Below are 20,073 nucleotides of genomic sequence, written 5' to 3'. Positions count from 1 at the left end.
AGATATGCGGGAATAGGCTGTGCAGCGGAGGTGTATTCTTCCACCGCACGGATCACGAGCGAGGCTTGGTTAGCTGGGGGGTCATTTGAATCTAATGAAGCATAGTATATATATATATATATATATATATATATATATATATATATATATATATATATATATATATATATATATATATATATGAGGTGACACAGCATGCCACCCGTGCCCCGAGACAACGTGAAATCTCACGAAATGCGTAGGGCGGTGTGTCATGCTGTTTTCACCTCGTTTTCTTTTAATGTATGAGACTGGGAAAGGAGAAGTCTGTGGGGGTACGCGTACGGCAGGCGCTGCCCACTTTTGAAGTCTGAACTTTTTCCACATGTCTGTAAGTGCAATTTTTAATTTATATTTCAAAAAAGAGATTCTACACTATTGGAGCGCTCTTTTTTTCCTATTTATGGTTAGCCACTGATAAAATTCACAGAGATTGGGATATCCTGTGGTACAGTGGTCGGAGTGGACTTATGTGGGAGGATTGAGAAATCTGGACTATATTATTTATATGCTGTTCATTCTTAAGCATCTGGTAAGGAGCCAACTTTTATCTTGGTGGTGGTGGTGAAGTTTTCCACACAGTACACATCATGGACATGGATATGAAGTAAAAGATGTCTTACATTGCTAATCACCGTTTCATCACGTGGTGGAATTGAGTTTGGATTCCTTATGGTTGGACTATTATAAGGACTAATTCAATGAGATTCATGAACTTTATATATTTATTTATTAAATTTTTTACACAATCATTTGGGTATTAATTTTTTGTTATATATACACCTTATAATAAGGGCAATGTGATTATGTTTATCATTTGATTTGCACATACGGTGTTTGATTTATGGTATTAATTTTGTCTCCATCCAACATTACATCTATATGCCATTATATCCCCCCTCTTGATATTATAAGGGCTCAAGGGGATTACTGAGTTTAAAGCGTCCCTTGCTTGGGTATTGTCGGAGGGAGCGCGGTTCTTTACATACTTCCTTATTGCAGTCGCCAAAGAGAGTCTACCACCAGACGCACCAGGTCTGCGTACCAGGGATGCCGAGTCCAAACTGGGACCACCAGTATTACTGGGATCCCCTCGGCTTCCAGTCTGCGAATCAGATGTGGTAACAGCTTCAGTGGAGGAAAAGCATAGATCAGCTGGTACTGATCCCACAGAGCCACCAGCACGTCTGAAGCGTCTGCCCACGGATCTCTTATCCTGGACACGAATCTTGGCACCCTCCGATTGAGACGGGGGCCAGAAGATCCACGTCTGGTGTACCCCACCTCAGGCATAGTAACCTGAATATCTCCGGATGCAACGCCCATTCTCTTGGGTCCAGCATCTGGCGACTCAGACAGTGCGCCTGCCAGTTATCCACTCCGGAAATGTAAATGGCCGACAAAACCAGTACATGTCGCTCTGCCCACCGAAGTATGTGAGCGACCTCCCGTGCTGCGGCTGAGCTACTCGCCCCCCCCTTGGTGATTGACGTATGCCACTGCAGTGGCGTTGTCTGACTGGATCCTGATCGGATGTCCTTGCAGTCTCATTGACCATGTGGAGAGGCACAGCCTGATCGCTCTCAGTTCGAGCAGATCGGCAACTTGGATTCTTCCGTCGACCAGAGGCCCTGAGCCGACCGAACCCCCATTACGCTACCCCAGCCGAAAAGGCTGGCATCCTGTGTGATCACTGTCTACTTTAGAAGTAAGAACGATTTTCCGGCCTGAATCACCAGGGACCTCAGCCACCAGATCAGTGATTCTCTGACGGACTGGCTCACCTGAACCTGACGATCCAGGGACAACTGAGATCTGTCCCATTTTGACAAGATCTCCTTCTGCAGGACTCTGGTGTAGAACTGGGCAAACGGTACAGCCCCAAAGGAGACAACCATGAGCTACAGGACTCGCATGCAAAAGCAAAGCGACGACCACCTGCGGTTCATCCGCAGTTTTACGGCCTGCAGCTTGTCTGAAGGGAGAAAAACTCTCGCTTCCTTTGAGTCTAGCAAGCCTAGGTACTCCAAATGCTGAGTCGGTACAATCACCCAGTTCTTTAGGTTCAACAGCCACCCAAATTCTCGTAGAGTCTGCATGGTGAACGCCACATCCTCCTTTAATTCTGAGGCAGAAGATGCTCTCAGGAGGAGATCATCTAGATATCGCACGATCGCGACCCCATGTTGCCGTAGCAACGCCAAAACCAGAGCCAAAACCTTGGTAAAGACTCGGGGGGCTGATGCCAGACCAAAAGGAAGAGCCACAAACTGGTAGTGGGCTTCCCAGACTGCAAATCGCAGAAATTTCTGCTGTCACAGAACCCTTGATGGAGTGCAGCAACTACTGGGCGAACTGATTCCATTCTGAACCTCTGCACTTTAACAAAGTGATAGAGGGCTTTCAGGTCCAAGATTGGACGTGCCCCTTCCTTCTTGGGAACTACAAGCATATTTGAGTAGAATCCCTGGAAACATCTGATTCCTGTCATCATTTCTCCCAGGGTACAGGATTTTTGTAAACTGAATCTTCTTCCCATCCTACAAACCACACAGAATAGGCTCAAAGTGTGGGTCAACCTCCCCCTTACGTTAATAGGTCGAATTAATTTAATTAAAATGAAATTGCTTCCCCCTCTCCTATACGTAATGCGCCATTCTTCAACGTGGATACCCAAAATTCTTTTTCGGCAACTAGACTCACACATCTCCAGTTTCTTGTGGGGCGCCACGCCTCCCCGATTCCGCTTGTCCATACTACAGCGACCTTGGACGCAGGGGGGCCTGGCGTGCCCTAATTTTTTTCTCTACTTCATGGCAGCGATGCTCACGCATGCCCATGGCTGGCTTACCTCGGATGCCACCAACGCAGCTGTTGCCTTGGAGGCCTCCATTGTGGGCTCATTCGAGGCACTGCGGAACGTTTTATTTAGCGGCCCTCGAGCTCCGCATCCTCTCACAGTCTCGATGAGGACGGTGCTGAGGGCGTGGTCTGGGATGTGTGGCCACCGGCCGACTGGGCCCCGAGTGCTCTCTCCTAATACTCCATTGTGGCTCAATCCCTCCCTGCCTGAATTCTACTCTATTCCGGATCCGATTGTGTGGGCGTCGAGGGGCGTTCGGTGTCTACACCACGTTTGTGAGAATGGTGCATTGCTGACATTTGACCAGCTTAAATCTAGGTTTGATTTGCCCAATGTGTACTTCTTCTGATTCCTGTAGCTTCGTCATGCCTTTGGGACTCAGTTTGGCGGTTCGCCCCTGACCTTATACCAGTCTGGTATGGAGTCGCTTCTACGTCAGGAGTCGCTGCTTAAACCATTGTCCATAATTTACAAGGCTTTGCAGCCCTCGGTTCATAGTGGATTGGAAAAACTTAGGGAATTTTGGGTGGCGGAGCTGCCGGGATTGGATGGGGAGGACTGGGAGGATATTTGGGACTCCCCCTTTAGACATTTGATTTCCTCAAGAGATCGGCTAATTAAATTTAAAATACTACATACATTTTATTACACCCCATGTAGACTTCATAGGATTTACCCTGACTCTTCGTCACAGTGCTGGCGCTGTGGAGCGGATTTGGCGGGGTACATTCATATGATTTGGGCTTGCCCCGTGGTATAACGTTATTGGTCAAGAATACTCTCTTTTATTACTGAGCTGACAACGATACCTATACCTCAAACGGCGGAGATGTGTCTGCTTGGGTTGGTGGATGCTTTGGTTCCCTCGCGGGCAGTCCGCACATTGCTGGGGCTGCTACTCTTTTATGCGAGGAAACTTGTTGTGCTTCGGTGGAGGGCCCCTACAGCGACCCTCACCCTGAGTGCATGGAAATCATTAGTTAACTTTGCAATACCACTGTACAAAGAAGCATATTTCATCCGGGGTTGCCCTCAGAAGTTTCAGAAGGTTTGGAATATCTGGTTGGAGTCTGAGACAACGATTGAGGAGCGGGACAGCCCTGTTAGGTTATCAACCTAATCTATCCAGTAGACAACTCCTCTGGTAAGCTCTCTCTAGGGTAGCGTTTGGGATGCCTGAGTATCCGGTTGACGCCCACTTGTAGATCTCTGTTGGTAGACTGCTTATAGTGCATCACTATGCTTAATGTTACTTACTGGGACTTACATTACTCCTGTCAATTTTAGCAGCAAGCTATGGGGTTTGGTTGTTGTATGTTCTTTGGGTTAGGCTGATGAGTGTTTTAGGTGTTCTGCCTTACCTGTTGTGTTGTATTGTTTGAGCCGGGGAATGCCCCAAGGCTATGTTCTGTACTTTTTTCTTTTAAAACAAATAAAAAGAATAAAAAAAAAAACGTTCCGATTCCGGAACCGGTACAACCACCCTGCGACTCAGCAGGTCCCTTACTGCCCCCAAGAGGGCCTCCCGGTGAGCCGGGGATACGGGTATGCTGGAGAGGAAGAATCTGTTTGGCGACCAAGAGAGAAACTCTATCTTGTAGCCTAAGGAAATCAGATCGCAGGTCCATTGGTCAAAAACCGAGGGGACAACCGGGCTGCAAACTCCCTAAGGCGACCCCCCACCCGAGGCATGGGTCGGGACAAACCTTCATGCGGTAGCACTTACACTTGCAGGCTTGCGGTTCCAGGGACATTTTTGTCCGTCCGTGGGCGTCCTGTTGGGCTGGGCACGTTATACTGAAGCTCCAGGCGGTCTGAAAACCCATTAGTGAACGGAAAAAGGGGCCCTTGCCTACGGCGTGGCTCCTTAGCCTTCCTGGCCTGTGGGAGTAATGTACTCTACCACCAGTGGCATTTTTACTAATGCCATCGAAAGAGGCTCCAAAGAGCTGGTTGCCAAGGAGGGGAAGACCCGTCAGGGTTTTTTTTAGATGCCTGGTCAACAGACCAGCATATTAGCCAAATCAGGCGCCTCAGCACCACAGCTGACACTGAAGCCCTAGATACAGAGGGAGGTATCCAGGGCCGAGTCACAACCTACTTAAGGCCTTGCACTAGTTGGTCGGCTAATTTCGCGCAGACAGGAGAAGCCTGTTGCTCTCCCAATTTGAGGTGCAAAGGTTTTGCCCGCTCAGTGCGGATGGCAGTACCGGTCGCACAGCGGACCCCACAACCGTAAACAAGGAACGAGCCACTGCCTTGGCCTTCCTGTCCGCGGGATCCTTAAATGCAGGAGTTCCTACTACCGGGATCATGGTTACTTATTTAACATGGATACTGGAGGTCCACGATCGGAGGAGCCGACCACTTGTGAGAAGGTTTTCCTCAAAAGGGTAACGCACCGCCATGTGTCTGGGGACCAAAAAGGTCAGTTGCGTGTGACCCCACTCCCTGTTATACCGCGTACACACGATCAAACAAGCGGGTGGAAAAGTCCGGCAAACTGAAGTCCGCCGGACAATCCCCCTGTGTGTAGCCTCCGGCATACTTTTTTGACCTGAAAGTACGGCGGACTTAGAAAGTAGTTTTGCACTCCAATCTTTCCGCCGGACTCGCATTTCGGCGGACAATCCGGCCGTGTGTGTGCCAGTCCGCCGTACTTTTGAAATGAGCGGACTTTTCCCGCCCGGAGAAAAGTCCGCTCATTCGAGCGGGTCTCCAGGTAGGCGGGGCCAGCGAAGATACGTCGCTGGCCCCGCCACCTGGTATGGACTTAAAGGGGAACCCCGAACGCCCAAAAAAATCGGCGTGGGGGCCCCCCCCCCCCAAGTCCACAACAGAACCTTGTCCGAGCACGCTACCTGGCCGGCCAGGAAAGGGGGGGACGAGCGAGCGCCCCCCTCCTGAGCCATACCAAGCCGCGTGCCCTCAACATGGGGGGTGCCTTGGGGAAGAGGGGGCCGCGTGGCCCCCCCACCCCAAAGCACCTTGTCCCCATGTTGACGAGGACAAGGGCCTCTTCCCGACAACCCTGGCCGTTGGTTGTCGGGGTCTGCGGGCGAGGGGCTTATCGGAATCCGGGAGCCCCCTTTAATAAGGGGGCCCCCGGATAACGGCCCCCCACCCTATGTGAATGAGTATGGGGTACAATTTACCCCTACCCATTCACCTGTAAAATAAAGTACAAAAAAAAAAAAAACACAACACACAAGATAAAATAATTTATTGCACAGCTCTGGGGGTCTTCCGTCTTCGGGGGTTCTCTCGCCGGACTCCTCCGCTATCTTCTTGTAGCTCTTTTGCTAGCGGAGGAGCCCGGCATTCTTCTTCGTCGCCGCGGCCTCTTCTTCCGACTCCAGGGGTCTTGTCCCCTTCTTCGATTCTTCTGCCGGGCCACCGCGCCTTCTTATAGCTCTTTTACAGGCGGTGGCCCGGTCTTCTGTCGCCTTTCGTTCCTCTTCTTCTCCTGGAGATGTTGACTCGAAGCTCTCTCCGGCCGCAATGCCAGGGACGCGCTGTGCGGGGACTTATATAGGGACAAGGTCATCGGTTAATGTCACATGGGTTGATGTCACATGGGTTGATGTCACATGGCGACAGTCCCAGCATCCCCCGGAACTGTGACATCGTAAGGGGGCGGGGTCACCATGTGACATCAACCCATGTGACATCAACCGATAACCCCGCCCCTTGTCCCTATATAAGTCCCCACGCAGCACGTCCCTGGCATTGCGGCAAGTCAACATCTCCAGGAGAAGAAGAAGAACGGAAGGCGGCGGCGACAGAAGACCGGGCCACCGCCTGTAAAAGAGCTATAAGAAGGCGCGGTGGCCCCGCAGAAGAACCGAAGAGGGGGACAAGACCGTCGAAGTCGGAAGAAGAGGCCGCGGCGACGAAGAAGAATGCCGGGGTCCTCCGCTAGCAAGTACGGTGAGAAGACCCCCGAAGACGGAAGACCCCCGGAGCTGTGCAATAAACTATTTTATCTTGTGTGTTGTGTTTTTTTTATACGTTATTTTACAGGTGAATGGGTAGGGGTACATTGTACCCCATACTCATTCACATAGGGTAGGGGGCCGGTATCCGGGGCCCCCTTATTAAAGGGGGCTCCCGGATTCCGATAAGCCCCCCGCCCGCAGACCCCGACAACCAACGGCCAGGGTTGTCGGGAAGAGGCCCTTGTCCTCATCAACATGGGGACAAGGTGCTTTGGGGTGAGGGGCCACGCGGTCCCCTTCCCCAGGGCACCCCCCATGTTGAGGGCACGCGGCCTGGTACGGCTCAGGAGGGGGGGGCGCTCGCCCCTCCTTTCCTGGCCAGGTAGCGTGCTCGGACAAGGGTCTGTTGTGGACTTGGGGGGGACCCCCACGCCGATTTTTTTCAGCGTTGGGGTTCCCCTTTAAGTCCATACCAGGTGGCGGGTCCAGCGGCGTCTCCTTCGCGGGCCCCGCCGACCTGGAGACGCGCTTGAAATGAGCGGACTTTCCTCCGTGTGTGTGGGCGAGTCCGTTCATTTCAAAAGTAGGGCGGATAGTACGGCGGACTTGGTACGCCGTATTAGTCCGCTGAAAAAGTGCCGTGTGTGGGCAAGTAGCCCATTCGGAAAGTCCGACGGACAGCCTGGCGGGAAAGTCCGCCAGACTAAGTCCGGCGGACAGGCGGCTACGTGTGTACGCGGCTTAAGTGAACTTTCAAATAAGAGAACACCATAGGTGAACATGCTGGCTTGCGGGACCCAAAAGGGAGCGGGGTACATCAGCAGGGGAACCTGCTGACTCCTGAATGTTGAGGGTATTACGCACAGCTGTGATAAGTGCTCCAACATGCGCTTTGTTGCGCACGGACCCACACGGGGACTCATCCTCACTGTCAGAACGGTCCTGATCAGCGTCATCTGACAAGACACAGCAGTGGTCACCAGCCTCAGCAGGACCAGAGTCTGTGACAGAGCTCTCCCCAGAGCTGGGGGGGGGGGGGGGGGAACAGGGGCCACCTTATTGCACCTATCTTCCCACGCACCGCCGCCATCTAGCAATGAACGAGTTGAGGACCGCCATCATGGTGTCCATGGGCACTGCGCAGTCTGCAGGTGACCCGGTTGCCATTGCCTGGACTTTGGAGGAAGAAACACTAGTTTCTGAGCCATGCTGACTCTATCCTGTCTGCCACTCGAAGGGGACTTAGGACAGTGACAGTCCCACCCTCCCTGCTGTCGCTGACTGAGGGGCTTATTCCCGCTGGACTCACCACCCTGGGGAGTTCTGCGCTGTCCACAAGTGGTGCCTGTAGTCCATGAGTGCGCCCAGGTACAGAGGAAACAAAAAACTGAGTTGGTGATAACCGCTGGAGCGATCAGTAAAATGATCAGAAAAAATGCTCAGGCTTCCATAAATTGGCCGCTCAGCGTCCAGTACACAGACGGGAATCACAGGGAAAAAAGGCTGCGAGAGCACATGAGCCATGCTGCTGTCAGGGAACACTGAAATATGTTCAGGCTTCCAGAAAATGGCTGCCAGTGCCTTGAATAGAAATCACATAGAAAATGGCCGCTGAAGCCCAGACAGTGAGCTCTGCCCACACCTAAAATGGCCACCAAATATCGCCATGAGGTAGATATATAAAAACCCCTGCAGAGCCACAGCGCTGCACCATTCCCAGCAGACCCTCACAGGCCCCCCTCCAGGGGCATACCATACAAGTCCCAGGACCACTGCCATTCAGCCAGCCCCCCTATGTCAGATGAGAGCCCATAGAGAGCCCCTATATAGGCACACACAAACACCGCTCAGCAGCCACATGCAGAATTCCCCCCCAAAGGGGGGAGGGAAGATAGGGACAGGGGAGAGAAGATAGGGAGGTAAGGGGGCCCCCGAATCGACCTCACAGGGAATGCCCAGCTGCTCAGCCCCGTCAGAACAGGGAGAGCAGTACTTACCAGTCCTGAAAAGGGGGGAGACATTCCATTGTAGCCGACTCCTGAACAGTACAGGGAAGGATACTGGCCCGGCATACTGTGACGCAGACATCAGTAGCCCGGTCATATGTATGCCCCGGAGCATAAAAGCTCACCGACCACCTCTGGAGCTGAGGTATGTCGTGGCCTGCCAAGCCGTAGCTGTGACCTGCACACGCTTGATGGCCAGACTGGGGAGACTACAAGGATAAGTGAACCAGCCTGTCACCCAGCCGGCTGTTGATAGAAGATCACAGGATCACTCATCTTGCACAAAAAGCGAAGCTTCTGCACAAAAAAAACACGGACCTATGGGCCCGCAGGGTTCCTAGGTGTATCTCCTTCACTAGGCAAAATAAAACTGCTTACTGCAAGGCAGGATTTATACCTAGGGGATCGCCCCCTGGGCGGAACTGAAAGTTCTGAGTGTTGTGTTACAACTTTGCCTAGTGTCTCCTAAAGGGAAAGGTATACAACCCAATGGTCGAAGAGGAGCTGTGTCGGTCGGTGAATATAAGAGAAATATGTTCCTGTTCCCTCAGGATTCGAACAAAAAGTAGGTAAAACAGTTTCCTGACCTCTATGAAACTTAGAGGCTACTTTTGGCAAAAATGCCGAATCCGTTTTAAATACTACACGGTCTGGAAAAACTGGAAAAAAAGGTGCCCTCACCGAGAGGGCTTCAAGTTCACTCACTCTCCTTGCCGTAGTGACCGCCACCAAAAATACAGTTTTGAGGGTGATCTTAACGTGCAGCTTCCCAATGGCTCAAAGGGTTCCCCTGTGAGTGCCTGTAAGACTAACGAAAGATCCCACACAGGGAAAGGGGAGATTCTGACTGGCCTTTGTCTACTCAAGGCTTTAAAAAAAAACTAGCTATCCATGGATCCGTTGCTAACTTTTTTTTCTAGAAAAACACTTAAAGCGGATACTTGTCCCTTCAGGGTACTAAGGGCTAAACCTTATCTGCCCCTGCCTGCAGAAATTCCAACACTGCTACAGAGCTATGTACATCGAAAGAGCTTTCCAAGCGCAAACTATTGAAACACTTCCACACCTTCCGGTAGATAGGCTGCGTTTCCTTCTTTCTGCAATTCAGAAGAGTGGCCACTAAGCAATCAGAAAACTCCTTGCCCCTCAGTAACTCTTCCTCAGAAACCAAGCTGCGAGGTTCCACCGTTCTACCTGAGTACAACAGATTGGCCCCTGGGAAAGAAGATCCTCCTGGGCTGGAAGCAACCAGGGAGGTTCCGCAGCGAGACCCTTCAGAATGGAGAACCATGGCCTCCTGGGCCAGTATGGGGCGATCAAAATGAGAGTTGTGTCCTCCTCCTGAAATTTCATTAAAACTGCAGGAAGCAGCACAGGAGGGGGGAAGGCATAGCACCTGGAGAACCCCCAGCTCTGAGCCAGTGCATCCCACTCCTAACGTCCCATCCCACCTGTTTAGGCAAAAGAAAAGACACGCTTTTGTGTTTTCCCTTGAGGCAAACAGATCCACCACTGGGACCCCCCATCTTTGGGTGATCATTTTGAAGATCTCCCATTTCAACACCCAGTTGCCTTCCCTCAGAGTTTTCCTGCTCAGGAAATCCACCGGAGGAAACACCATAACTGAGGGGCCAGCGGGTGGATGAGGCTTAAATCTTAAGATTGAAGGCGGTGTTTCCTAAGATGGGGAGGAGCCAGGGTCTCTCTATGGTGGCTGTCCTGAAAGACTATTTGGGGAAAAATAAAATTTCAAAAACAGAATCACTGAGTTGGAAAAAGGATCACCCTTGATTCAGTTATTTGTAGAACCAACTTTTGCTTTAATTACAGCCTTTAGTCTGTTGGTATATTTCTCTACTAATATTGCACATCTAGACTTTGCAATATTTGCCTACTCTTTGCAGAACTGCTCAAGTTCAGTTAAATGTAATGGAGACAGTTTGTGGACCACCTCCATGCTTTACTGTAGGAATATTATTATTTGAATGGTGAGCTGTATTGGATTTCTGCCCATATCCGACATATCGTTTGGTGTTGAGGCCAAAATTTTTTATTTTGCTCTCATAATTTTCCATATGACCTCAGAATCTTCAAGGTGCGTTTTGCCAAAACTCAGTCATAACTGCATGCGTTTTTTTTCTTGCAACCCTCCCATACAAGCCTCATTTGTGGAGAATTTGTGATATTGTTGTCACAAGAAAACAATGACCACTCTTTGTCATAAATTCCTGCAACTGCTTCAGAGTTGCTGGAGGCCTCTTGGTAGCCTCTCTGGCCAGTTTCCTCCTGGCTCTTTCATCCAGTTTTAAACGATGTCCTAAACCAGGAAAGGTCTGTGTTGTACCAAATACCTTCCACTTCCTAAAAATAGACTTCACCATGCTTCTAGACAAAAGGCTATTACCTTTTGTACCACCACCCCCTCCCTTTACAATGCAAGCTCTACAAGCAGGGCCCTCCTGTACCTTTTGTATTGTACTGCAATTGTGTTGCCCCCCCCTATACATTGTAAAGCGCTGCGTAAACTGTTGGCGCTATATAAATCGTGTATAAAAATAATAATAATAATAATAATAATAGACATTGATAACGCCTTTGAAATTTTTTTTGTATCCATCTCCTGACTTGTGTCTGTCCACCACTTTATCCCAGAGATCTTTTGACAGTGTCTTGCCACTCATAGCTGATTCAGGGACTGAAATAGTCCAGGAAAGCTCTTTTCATGCTGAGATAATCAAAATGACCACAGCTGATCACAGTTGAAAATCAGATGGCTTTGTGTGCCATTGAGAAGGCAATTAGCTCCGGCCTGATCGAGTTTACAAGTAATTTTTTAGGAGGGGAGATCCTTTTACCAACTTAGTGATTCTGTTTTTTTTTGTTTTTTTTCCCCTGACATGTTGGTGTTATAAGTTGCACAGTAAATGCAAATCGATAAAACAAAAACGGTGTGTCTTTATTTCAGGCTACAAAGCAACAACATGTGATTATTTGTAATCGGGTTGATTCCTTCCTATTACCCACTGTAGCTGCAGTGACTTTCCCCCTCCCTCTTCTTTTCAGTTTACACAACCTCTTAGTTGCACCTCAGACATCTCTTACCAGTCTGTTAATAGGACTAGCAGAATCTAATACCAATACACATCTTCGTGCCCCATAAAGCTGTCCATCTTGCCTGCTTGAGTAACTAGAGAGTTTACAGATATAGTAAATCAGTGGCAATTTTTAGTGCTGATCGCTGTACAAAAGTCATTGGTCGGAAAATAGTGTCAAAAGTGTCCGATCTGTCTGCAACAATGTCACAGTCATGATAAAAACCGCAGAACGCCGCCAGACCCTATAACTTTTGCGCAAACCAAACAATATACACTTATTGCGATTTTTTTTTTAACCAAAAATATGTAGAATACATATCGGCCTAAACTGTGGAAGAAATCCATTTTTTTTATACATTTTTGGGGGATATTATAGCAAAGAGTAAAAAAAAATAGCTTTTTGTTCAAAATTGTCACTCTTTTTTTGTGTATAGTGCAAAAAATAAAAACCGCAGAGGTGATCAAATGCCACCAAAAGAAAGCTCTATTTGTGGGGGGGGGGGGGGGAAAGGGTGTCAATTTTGTTAGGGTATGTCGCAGGAGTGCGCAATCGTCAGCTAAACCGAAGCAGCGCCGAATCACAAAAAATGCTCTGGTCAGGAAGGGGGTAAATCGTTCCGGGGCTGAAGTGGTTAACCAGTCAGTTGTCACAAGTTTGTGGAAAGGGCAGTGGTCAGACACCGTGTTGGCCACACCCCTCCATAATTTTTTCAGATGTCTGGAGTCACAAAAAAAATAAAAGACTTCAAATGGTAAATACCTGTTTGAAGATTACAATGGTGCACAACTTCAAGTGTGTGTACATTTATATTTTTTAATGTACAGTCAGCAAAACAAAGATGGAACATATTCGTCATACCTTCTAGAAAAATTGGAGGGATGTTGCCAGTCCTGATTCTTTCTGCTGATTTGGTTCAATAATGATGCCAGCTCATGAAAGGGATCTGTCAAAACAAAAAAACAAAGGGTGATTATCTCTAAAACAGGTATACATTTATAAAACTGCAAGCAATCCTGGAGTTAGGCTTAAGACACCTTTCACAACACACTGCCCTTTGCGTCGGCGGTAAAACGCCGCTATTTTTAGCGGTGTTTTACCGCCGGATTTGCGGCGCATTTCGGCCGCTAGCGGGGCGCTTTTACCCCCTGCTAGCGGCTGCGAAAGGGTTAAAACCGTTGGCAATACGGCGCAATAGCGGCATTTTGCCAGCGTCATTACAGCGCTGCCCCATTGATTTCAATGGGGAACAGCGGTGGAGGAGCGGTAAACACCCCGCTCCTTCACCGCTCCAAAGAAGCTGCTGGCAGGACTTTTTTCTGACGTCCTGCCAGCGCATCGCTGTAGTGTGAAAGCCCTCGGGGTGCAGCTTCTTTAGGGCGGATTCTAACGCTATAGCGCCTGCAAAACGCCCTGGTGTGAAAGGGGTGTAAGACATTTAAAACCTAGAATTGGTTTAAATCTAGACCAGTAAAGTCAAAGCCTGACTTTCAAATGTGTGTGAATATTAAAGTATTCTGAGAGAAGACATACAAATATGTACAGCAAAGAACAATATATTAATTTAAAATAAACATTTTTAACCACTTGGCGCCCATACTACGTCTATTGACGTCATGGGCTTTCGGTGGTTATATCTGAATGATGCCTGAGGCCACAGACATCATTCAGATATCGGCGTTTTCAGCCAGCGATTCCCTGCACCATAAGAACGATCATAGCGGCTGTTCCACCGCTTGATCGTTCTTACGGGCGGCGGGAGGGGACGTCCCCCCCGCCGCCCTCCGGTGCTTGTACCGACTCACCGCTTCCATCGGTGAGTCGGTCACAGGATCCGCTGGCCCCCGCAAGTTACCATAGAGATTTCCGGCAGACCAGATCGTCCCTGGAGTCTCTATGATCGTTCGGAGGCCGGGCGCGATGTTATGACGTCACGCCCCCCCCCCCCCCCTCCGGAGCTTGTACCAACTCACCGCCTCCATCGGTGAGTCGGTCACAGGATCCGCCGGCCCCCGCAAGTTACCATAGAGATTTCCGGTGGACCAGATCGTCCCCGGAGTCTCTATGATCGTTCGGAGGCCTGGCGCGATGTTATGACGTCACGCCCGGCCTCTGTATTCAAATTAACGGCGCCGATTTGGCTAGGAAGCCAGTATCTTTTTTTTTTTTTGTATTATTCCCAGCCTAGAGGTGAGATATGGGGTCTTATTGACCCCATATCTCACTGTAAATATGTCCGATCGTGCCAAGCTAAAAAAAATAAAACAATAAAAAAAAAAGTAAAGCGCCCCTGTCCCCGTGAGCTTGTACACAGAAGCGAACACATACGTAAGTCCCGCCCACATATGAAAATTCAAACCACACATGTGAGGTATTGCTGCGAACGTTAGAGCGAGAGCAATAATTCTAGCTCTAGACCTCCTCTGTAACCCAAAACATGTAACCAGTAAAAAAATTTAAAGCGTTGCCTATGGGGATTTTTAAATACCAAAGTTTGGCGCCATTCCACGAGCACGTGCAATTTTGAAGTGTGACATGTTGGGTATCTATTTACTCGGCGTATCCTCCTCTTTCACATTATGCAAAAAAATTGGGCTAACTTTACTGTTTTTTTTTTTTTTTAAGCATGAAATTGTTTTTTTTCTAAAAAAACGTGTTAGAAAAATTGCTGCGCAAATACCGTGCGAGATAAAAACGACCGCCATTGTATTCTCTAGGGTCTTTGCTAAAAAAACATATATAATGTTTGGGGGTTCTATGTAATTTTCTAGCAAAGAAATTTGGAATTTTACATGTAGGAGAGAAATGTCAGAATTGGCCTGGGCGCGAAGTGGTTAATAGAATATATTAACCGAGAATCATTATTAGTTTATCTAATATAGGTCTCAGCTAAAACTATAATATTTATAGAAAGAAAAAAAACTCTCCAATCATTTATCTTTTTTATAGTTCTCTACCCCTTCTAACTCTGCATTGCTTGCAAATTACTTAGAATATATTTTTCTTTTAGTGAAAATGCAGCTTTCTGGGCTCCCCTACAGTGTTTTGTGTTGGCATAGCAGAGTGACAGCCACACCCCTTAGAACAAGTGTACTTACAAAGACTAGTATTACAGAAAAAGAGAGGGGATGTGTTGAACCAGGTCTGTTGCTGAGTGCAGGATTACCTAGTTCAATAGGTCTAACACTTAAAGCGGGATTCCACCCTAAAGTGGAACCTCCGCTGATCGGATCCCTCCCCCCCTCCGGTGTCACAATTGACACCTTTCAGGGGGGAGGGGGGTAGAGATGCCTGTCAAAGACAGGTATTTTCACCCACTTCCGGGCATAGACTCCCGTGGGAGTCTACGCCATTTCCTGCCCTGCCGCGCTGTCTGCTGGGACACACACGGGTCCCAGTGACAGCGCAGAGATTTCCTATTGCGCGGCGCGCGCATGCGCAGTAGGGAACCGGGAAGTGAAGCCGATTCACTTCCTGATTCCCTCACCTAGAATGGTGACTGCAGCAGCCGAGAGCCGAGCGATCGATCGGCCTCGGCTGCCGGCATTGCTGGAACCCGGGACAGGTGAGTGTCCATTTATTAAAAGTCAGCAGCTGTAGTTTTTATAGCTGCTGGCTTTTAATATTTTTTTTTTTTGGTGGAATCCCTCTTTAATGCTTATTTAGACAACCTGCAGAACTGCTGTAACAAGTGGAGGTAAGACTTTGAAAACGGAGGTTGTGGGTATAATCTCTGGCTGCTTAGCCCAGTTTACTGTTTGCAAATTCAAATTCTCATTAGGAAGGCAATATAAAAGCACTGAACTTATATAAAACACTGGATACAGATCTGGTATAGTACACAGATACAATATATCCTGCTACAGTAGTAGTAAGGGATGCAATAATTAGGCAACCGTATTAGTAAATGGGTTAAGAGAGAAAATAATATTCAGAATGGGATAGTTAGCCATGTACAGAGAGATTGAGGTTAGGTCTAATTCTTTCTATCCTATGAAATATTAGTTTGTTATTATAACTCATCAGCATAGGGACTGATTAACCACTACAATACTGTGCACTTTCGCCCCCCTTCCTTCCCAGACCAATTTTAAGCTTTCATCGCTCTCACACTTTCAATGACAATTGAGCGGTCATGCTACGCTGTACCCAAATTAAATTGTTATCAGTTTGTTTGCACAAATAGAGCTTTATTTTGGTGGTATTTATTCCCGACTCTCTTTTTATTTTTTGCGATATAAGCAAAAACACAATATTTTCTTCTTTCTATTTTAAAAGAAATCCAATAAAATTGCATTTTGTCACAAATTTAAGCCAAAGGGTATTCTGCGACATGTTTTTGGTAAAAAAAATAATTGGTTCATGTGATCACAGACATATGTACGCAAATGATCATGTACAGAGGTGTGCAGGTGATCACAGACATGTGTGTGCAGATAATCACTGGGACATGTGATTTTAGTGGGATATATGTGGGGGACATGCGTTTTTATTATTTGGGGACATGTGTGTTTTACACTAGACTGGTGATCAGTGAGTAAAAAAAAAAAAAAAACTGTAAAAAAACAAAAAAAAAAAAAAACACAGCTCAAACTCACTGATCACCAACCGACTGCAGCGATCCGCTCTCCTCTCCTCAGCGACAACTTCTGAGTTAGGAGAGGCGAACCAATTGCCTAGCAACCGGCTGTTTGTTTACATCACATGATGGCTGCGACTGGACGCGGCTGTCATGTGATCAGGAGGGCTAATCACAGAGCCCTCCATCCGATATGAGCCGTGTCTGGGTGACACGAGCGCATCAGGATAGCGCTGCTGCGAGCACGATCCACCTCCTTCTGGAGGATATTCCTGAACGTCCAGTCAGGAGAGAGCTCCCACCCGGCCATAATATATATATATATATATATATATATATATATATATATATATATATATATATATATACACATACATACACACACACACATTGGCCAGGTGGGAAGTAGTTAAATTACAACCTAGGACTCCTGTATGATAGTCTAAGGAAGTACCAAATCTAGTTACTAGGGGATGCACAAGCCTCCCAAAAGTACACCCACTTAATTTCCTTTCCTGACTTAATGAAATTCTCCTTAAAGTGGAAGTAAAGGCAAAACCTAATTCTTAGGTCACATGTACACTAGCCTAGCCTGACCGTGGGAAAACGCAGTAAAATAGCAAACCACGATTTTACCACAATTTGATGGGGTGTGCGTGTGTTTTATTATATATATATATATATATATATATATATATATATATATATACTTACACACATACATACATACATACACACACACACATATACATACATACATACATACACACACACACATAACCATTACTCAACTTGATTACCATTCAGACCAAGAAACATAGATTATCATGTGTATGTAGCCTTTCTTCAAAAAAAATATGTTTAACTTTGAAAATCTAAGGGAGTGTCCAGAGAGAAAACAGGGAAAGAACCCAACACCCAAAGATCAACAAACAGCAGCTACAGGCCTGATACTCCTCCACGCCTTTATCCAGACCCTTTGCCGCCATCTGTCCTTCCCGAGACCCCGAATTTTACCTACCTCACCAAGAATCTCACACACCACCACCAGAACAGGAAGGACTTTCTGCCGAAGAGATACCCGACACCGTGCATTCCAGGTGTAATATCGGACTACTAAACTGACTAAACAAAAAAAAAAAAAAAAAGTGTCCAAATCAAATCCCTTGCGATTCTGCAATGCTCCATACACCCACTCAGCATAAGACATGCTAGGCAGGAAAGGAATATTCAGAGCCCTCCCCACCTTTTTATAGACTTCTATATTGAAAGGGCACTGAAGCAAGAAGTGGTCCATGGTTCCCACCTCACCCTGACACTCTGCTCTTGGACAACCACGATTGTCCAAAGAGCGGCACTTCACGTTCCCCCTCACATAGAGCCTACCGTGGAAAGCGAGCCAGGCCTGGTCCCTACATTTCAAGGAAATCCGCTCAGAATTTATTAAACGTAAACCCTCCCTCATAATATGACCTGGGCAATCCCTCAAGGCCAGTGGCGCATGAAAGACAGTACCCACGATCTTCTCACCCAGGAGTCTCCTAGGAAGGGACCTGATATCCTCCGCTGTCACATGCCACCGTTTAAGAATTTTCAGGCACGGGGCAACATAAGCCGGGAGCTTACCATGCTTGATCCTTAGGCTTTTCACTGGGCCGCCACTCTCCCAACAGTCCAGAAAAGGTCTAAACCAGATCTGGACAATACCAACCCATCCAGGCGGTCTCTCCAAAATTGTGCTTCAAAAACATCAGAGAAGAACACAACCGGGTTGACCATCCCTAGGCCACCCTTCTGCCTAGATAGGCAAGTCACATTCCGCTTCACAAGATTCAGCCTGTTCCCCCATAATAACTGGAAGAAACAAACTATAAATCCTGGTATAGCAGGACTCTGGCAAGATGCAAACAAAGCTGACATACAAAAAGGTAGGAATCAGGTAGGTCTTAATCAAGTCCACCCTTTTCCTCAAGGAGAGCCGCCACCCCTTCCAGCATTTCACCTCGACATCAGCATCATTCAGCCTGGCTTCCCAATTTGACTTACTGTAATCATCAGGGCCAAACTCGATGCCGAATACTTTGACTTTCTGTTGAGGCCTGGGGAAGGTGTCTGGAAGTGCAAAGCTCTCACCTCCCTCAATCATCCAAAAAACGTCACTCTTATCATGGTTGACCTTGGAGTCTGATGCCTCAGAATACTGCTCTATAATTGAGACAACCTCTTGTGCCTCCTCTGTCCCAGAGATAAAGACAGAAACATCATCAGCATAGGCTACAACCCTCAAGGGCGGCTCACCAGTAATGCCCACCGGCACCCCGCACAACGGACCGCTCTCTAGCCTTCTGATGAAGGGGTCGATTGTGAACACGTATAGCAAAGGGCTCAGCGGACACCCCTGGCGCACCCCGATCCAACCCTGAAGGTCCGTCCAACCCAACCGTTAACAAGCATGAAGCTCTCTGCCTCTCTGTATAAAGTCTTAAGCCATCCAATAAACCCACCCTCCAGGCCATACTTGTCAAGGAGAAGCCAGAGGTACTCATGATTGACACGATCAAAAGCCTTTGCCTGATCCAATGCCAGCAAATACTTTTCCCCAGCCTTCAGCCCTGCAATGTTCCAGAGCCCCCCGGACAGCTAACACCGCTGAAAAAGTGCTTCTGCCCTGGACCGAACAGTGCTGCTGACGAGAAAGAAGTCTGTCTGCTACTGACGACAAGCGCCAGAAAATTATCTTTGCCAGAATCTTTCTATCGACATTGAGAAGGCTAATGGGGCAACAATTCTCAATCATCAAGGGATCCTTGCCTTTTGACAACAGAATCACAGCAGATTGTCTCATGGAGGGAGGGATTGAACCCTCCTGCAGACAGCCATTAAATACCTCCACAAGATAAGGTACCAAGCTGGATTTGAAAGTCTTATAAAATTCAGCAGTCAATCCGTCTGGCCCCGGGGTTTTCTTAATAGCCAGACCATCTATAGCTTTGACTACCTCTTCTGCTGTGATTTCCCCTGTCAAACTTGCCAGCGGAATGTTATTTCCCAGACCTGGTGTAGAATCCAGAAAACTCGACATCTTTGCCCGATCGAGGTACTTCTCTCCCAGAAGATCTACATAAAAAGACCTGGAGACCCCCAGGATCCCTGACCTGGATTTTGTCAAAGAGCCCGTACTATCCCTTAGCCCAACACCCGTCTTAACTGCTGTGCTTTGTTTGCAGTTCTGATAAGGGTCGGGCGAGTGATATTTCCCATAGTCCCTTTCCAGAACCAAAGAAGCATGCCGGTCATACTGATACTTCCTAAGGAGAAGTTTCACCTCAGAGATTGCCCCTGAATCTCCACCACTCAAGACAAGGCGATCAAGTTTTCTCCGCAGCTGCTGGTAGGCAATGTACTTACCAAACTGTTTCCTTTTTCCTATGGCCTTGAAAAACACACTAATCCGACTTTTGGCAAGCTCCCAACATTCCGACTTACTGCTGAAGAAATCCAGGACGGTTACCTGAGCCTGAAAAAAACCCTCAAAAGGATTGTCTTACCTCCTCA

The 20,073-nt window shown here is 47.9% G+C and overlaps 1 protein-coding gene across 5 annotated transcripts in view; it reads right to left on the bottom strand.

Moving 5' to 3' along the window:
* The window catches only part of S100PBP (S100P binding protein), a 115,636-nt gene that overhangs the window by 14,189 nt on the left and 81,374 nt on the right, over positions 1-20,073 (bottom strand). For all 5 annotated transcript variants that reach the window (XM_077482023.1, XM_077482025.1, XM_077482022.1 and 2 more), the window contains exon 5: positions 12,801-12,885. In XM_077482023.1, the coding sequence (XP_077338149.1) occupies positions 12,801-12,885 (85 nt within the window). The remainder of the gene's footprint in view (positions 1-12,800; positions 12,886-20,073) is intronic.

The sequence above is a fragment of the Lithobates pipiens genome, unplaced genomic scaffold (genome assembly GCF_037356315.1).
Source record: "Lithobates pipiens isolate NorthernLeopardFrog02 unplaced genomic scaffold, aLitPip1_a1.2 Scaffold_16, whole genome shotgun sequence".
Lineage (NCBI taxonomy): Eukaryota > Metazoa > Chordata > Amphibia > Anura > Ranidae > Lithobates > Lithobates pipiens.
This window is presented reverse-complemented; position numbering and strand designations above follow the sequence as displayed.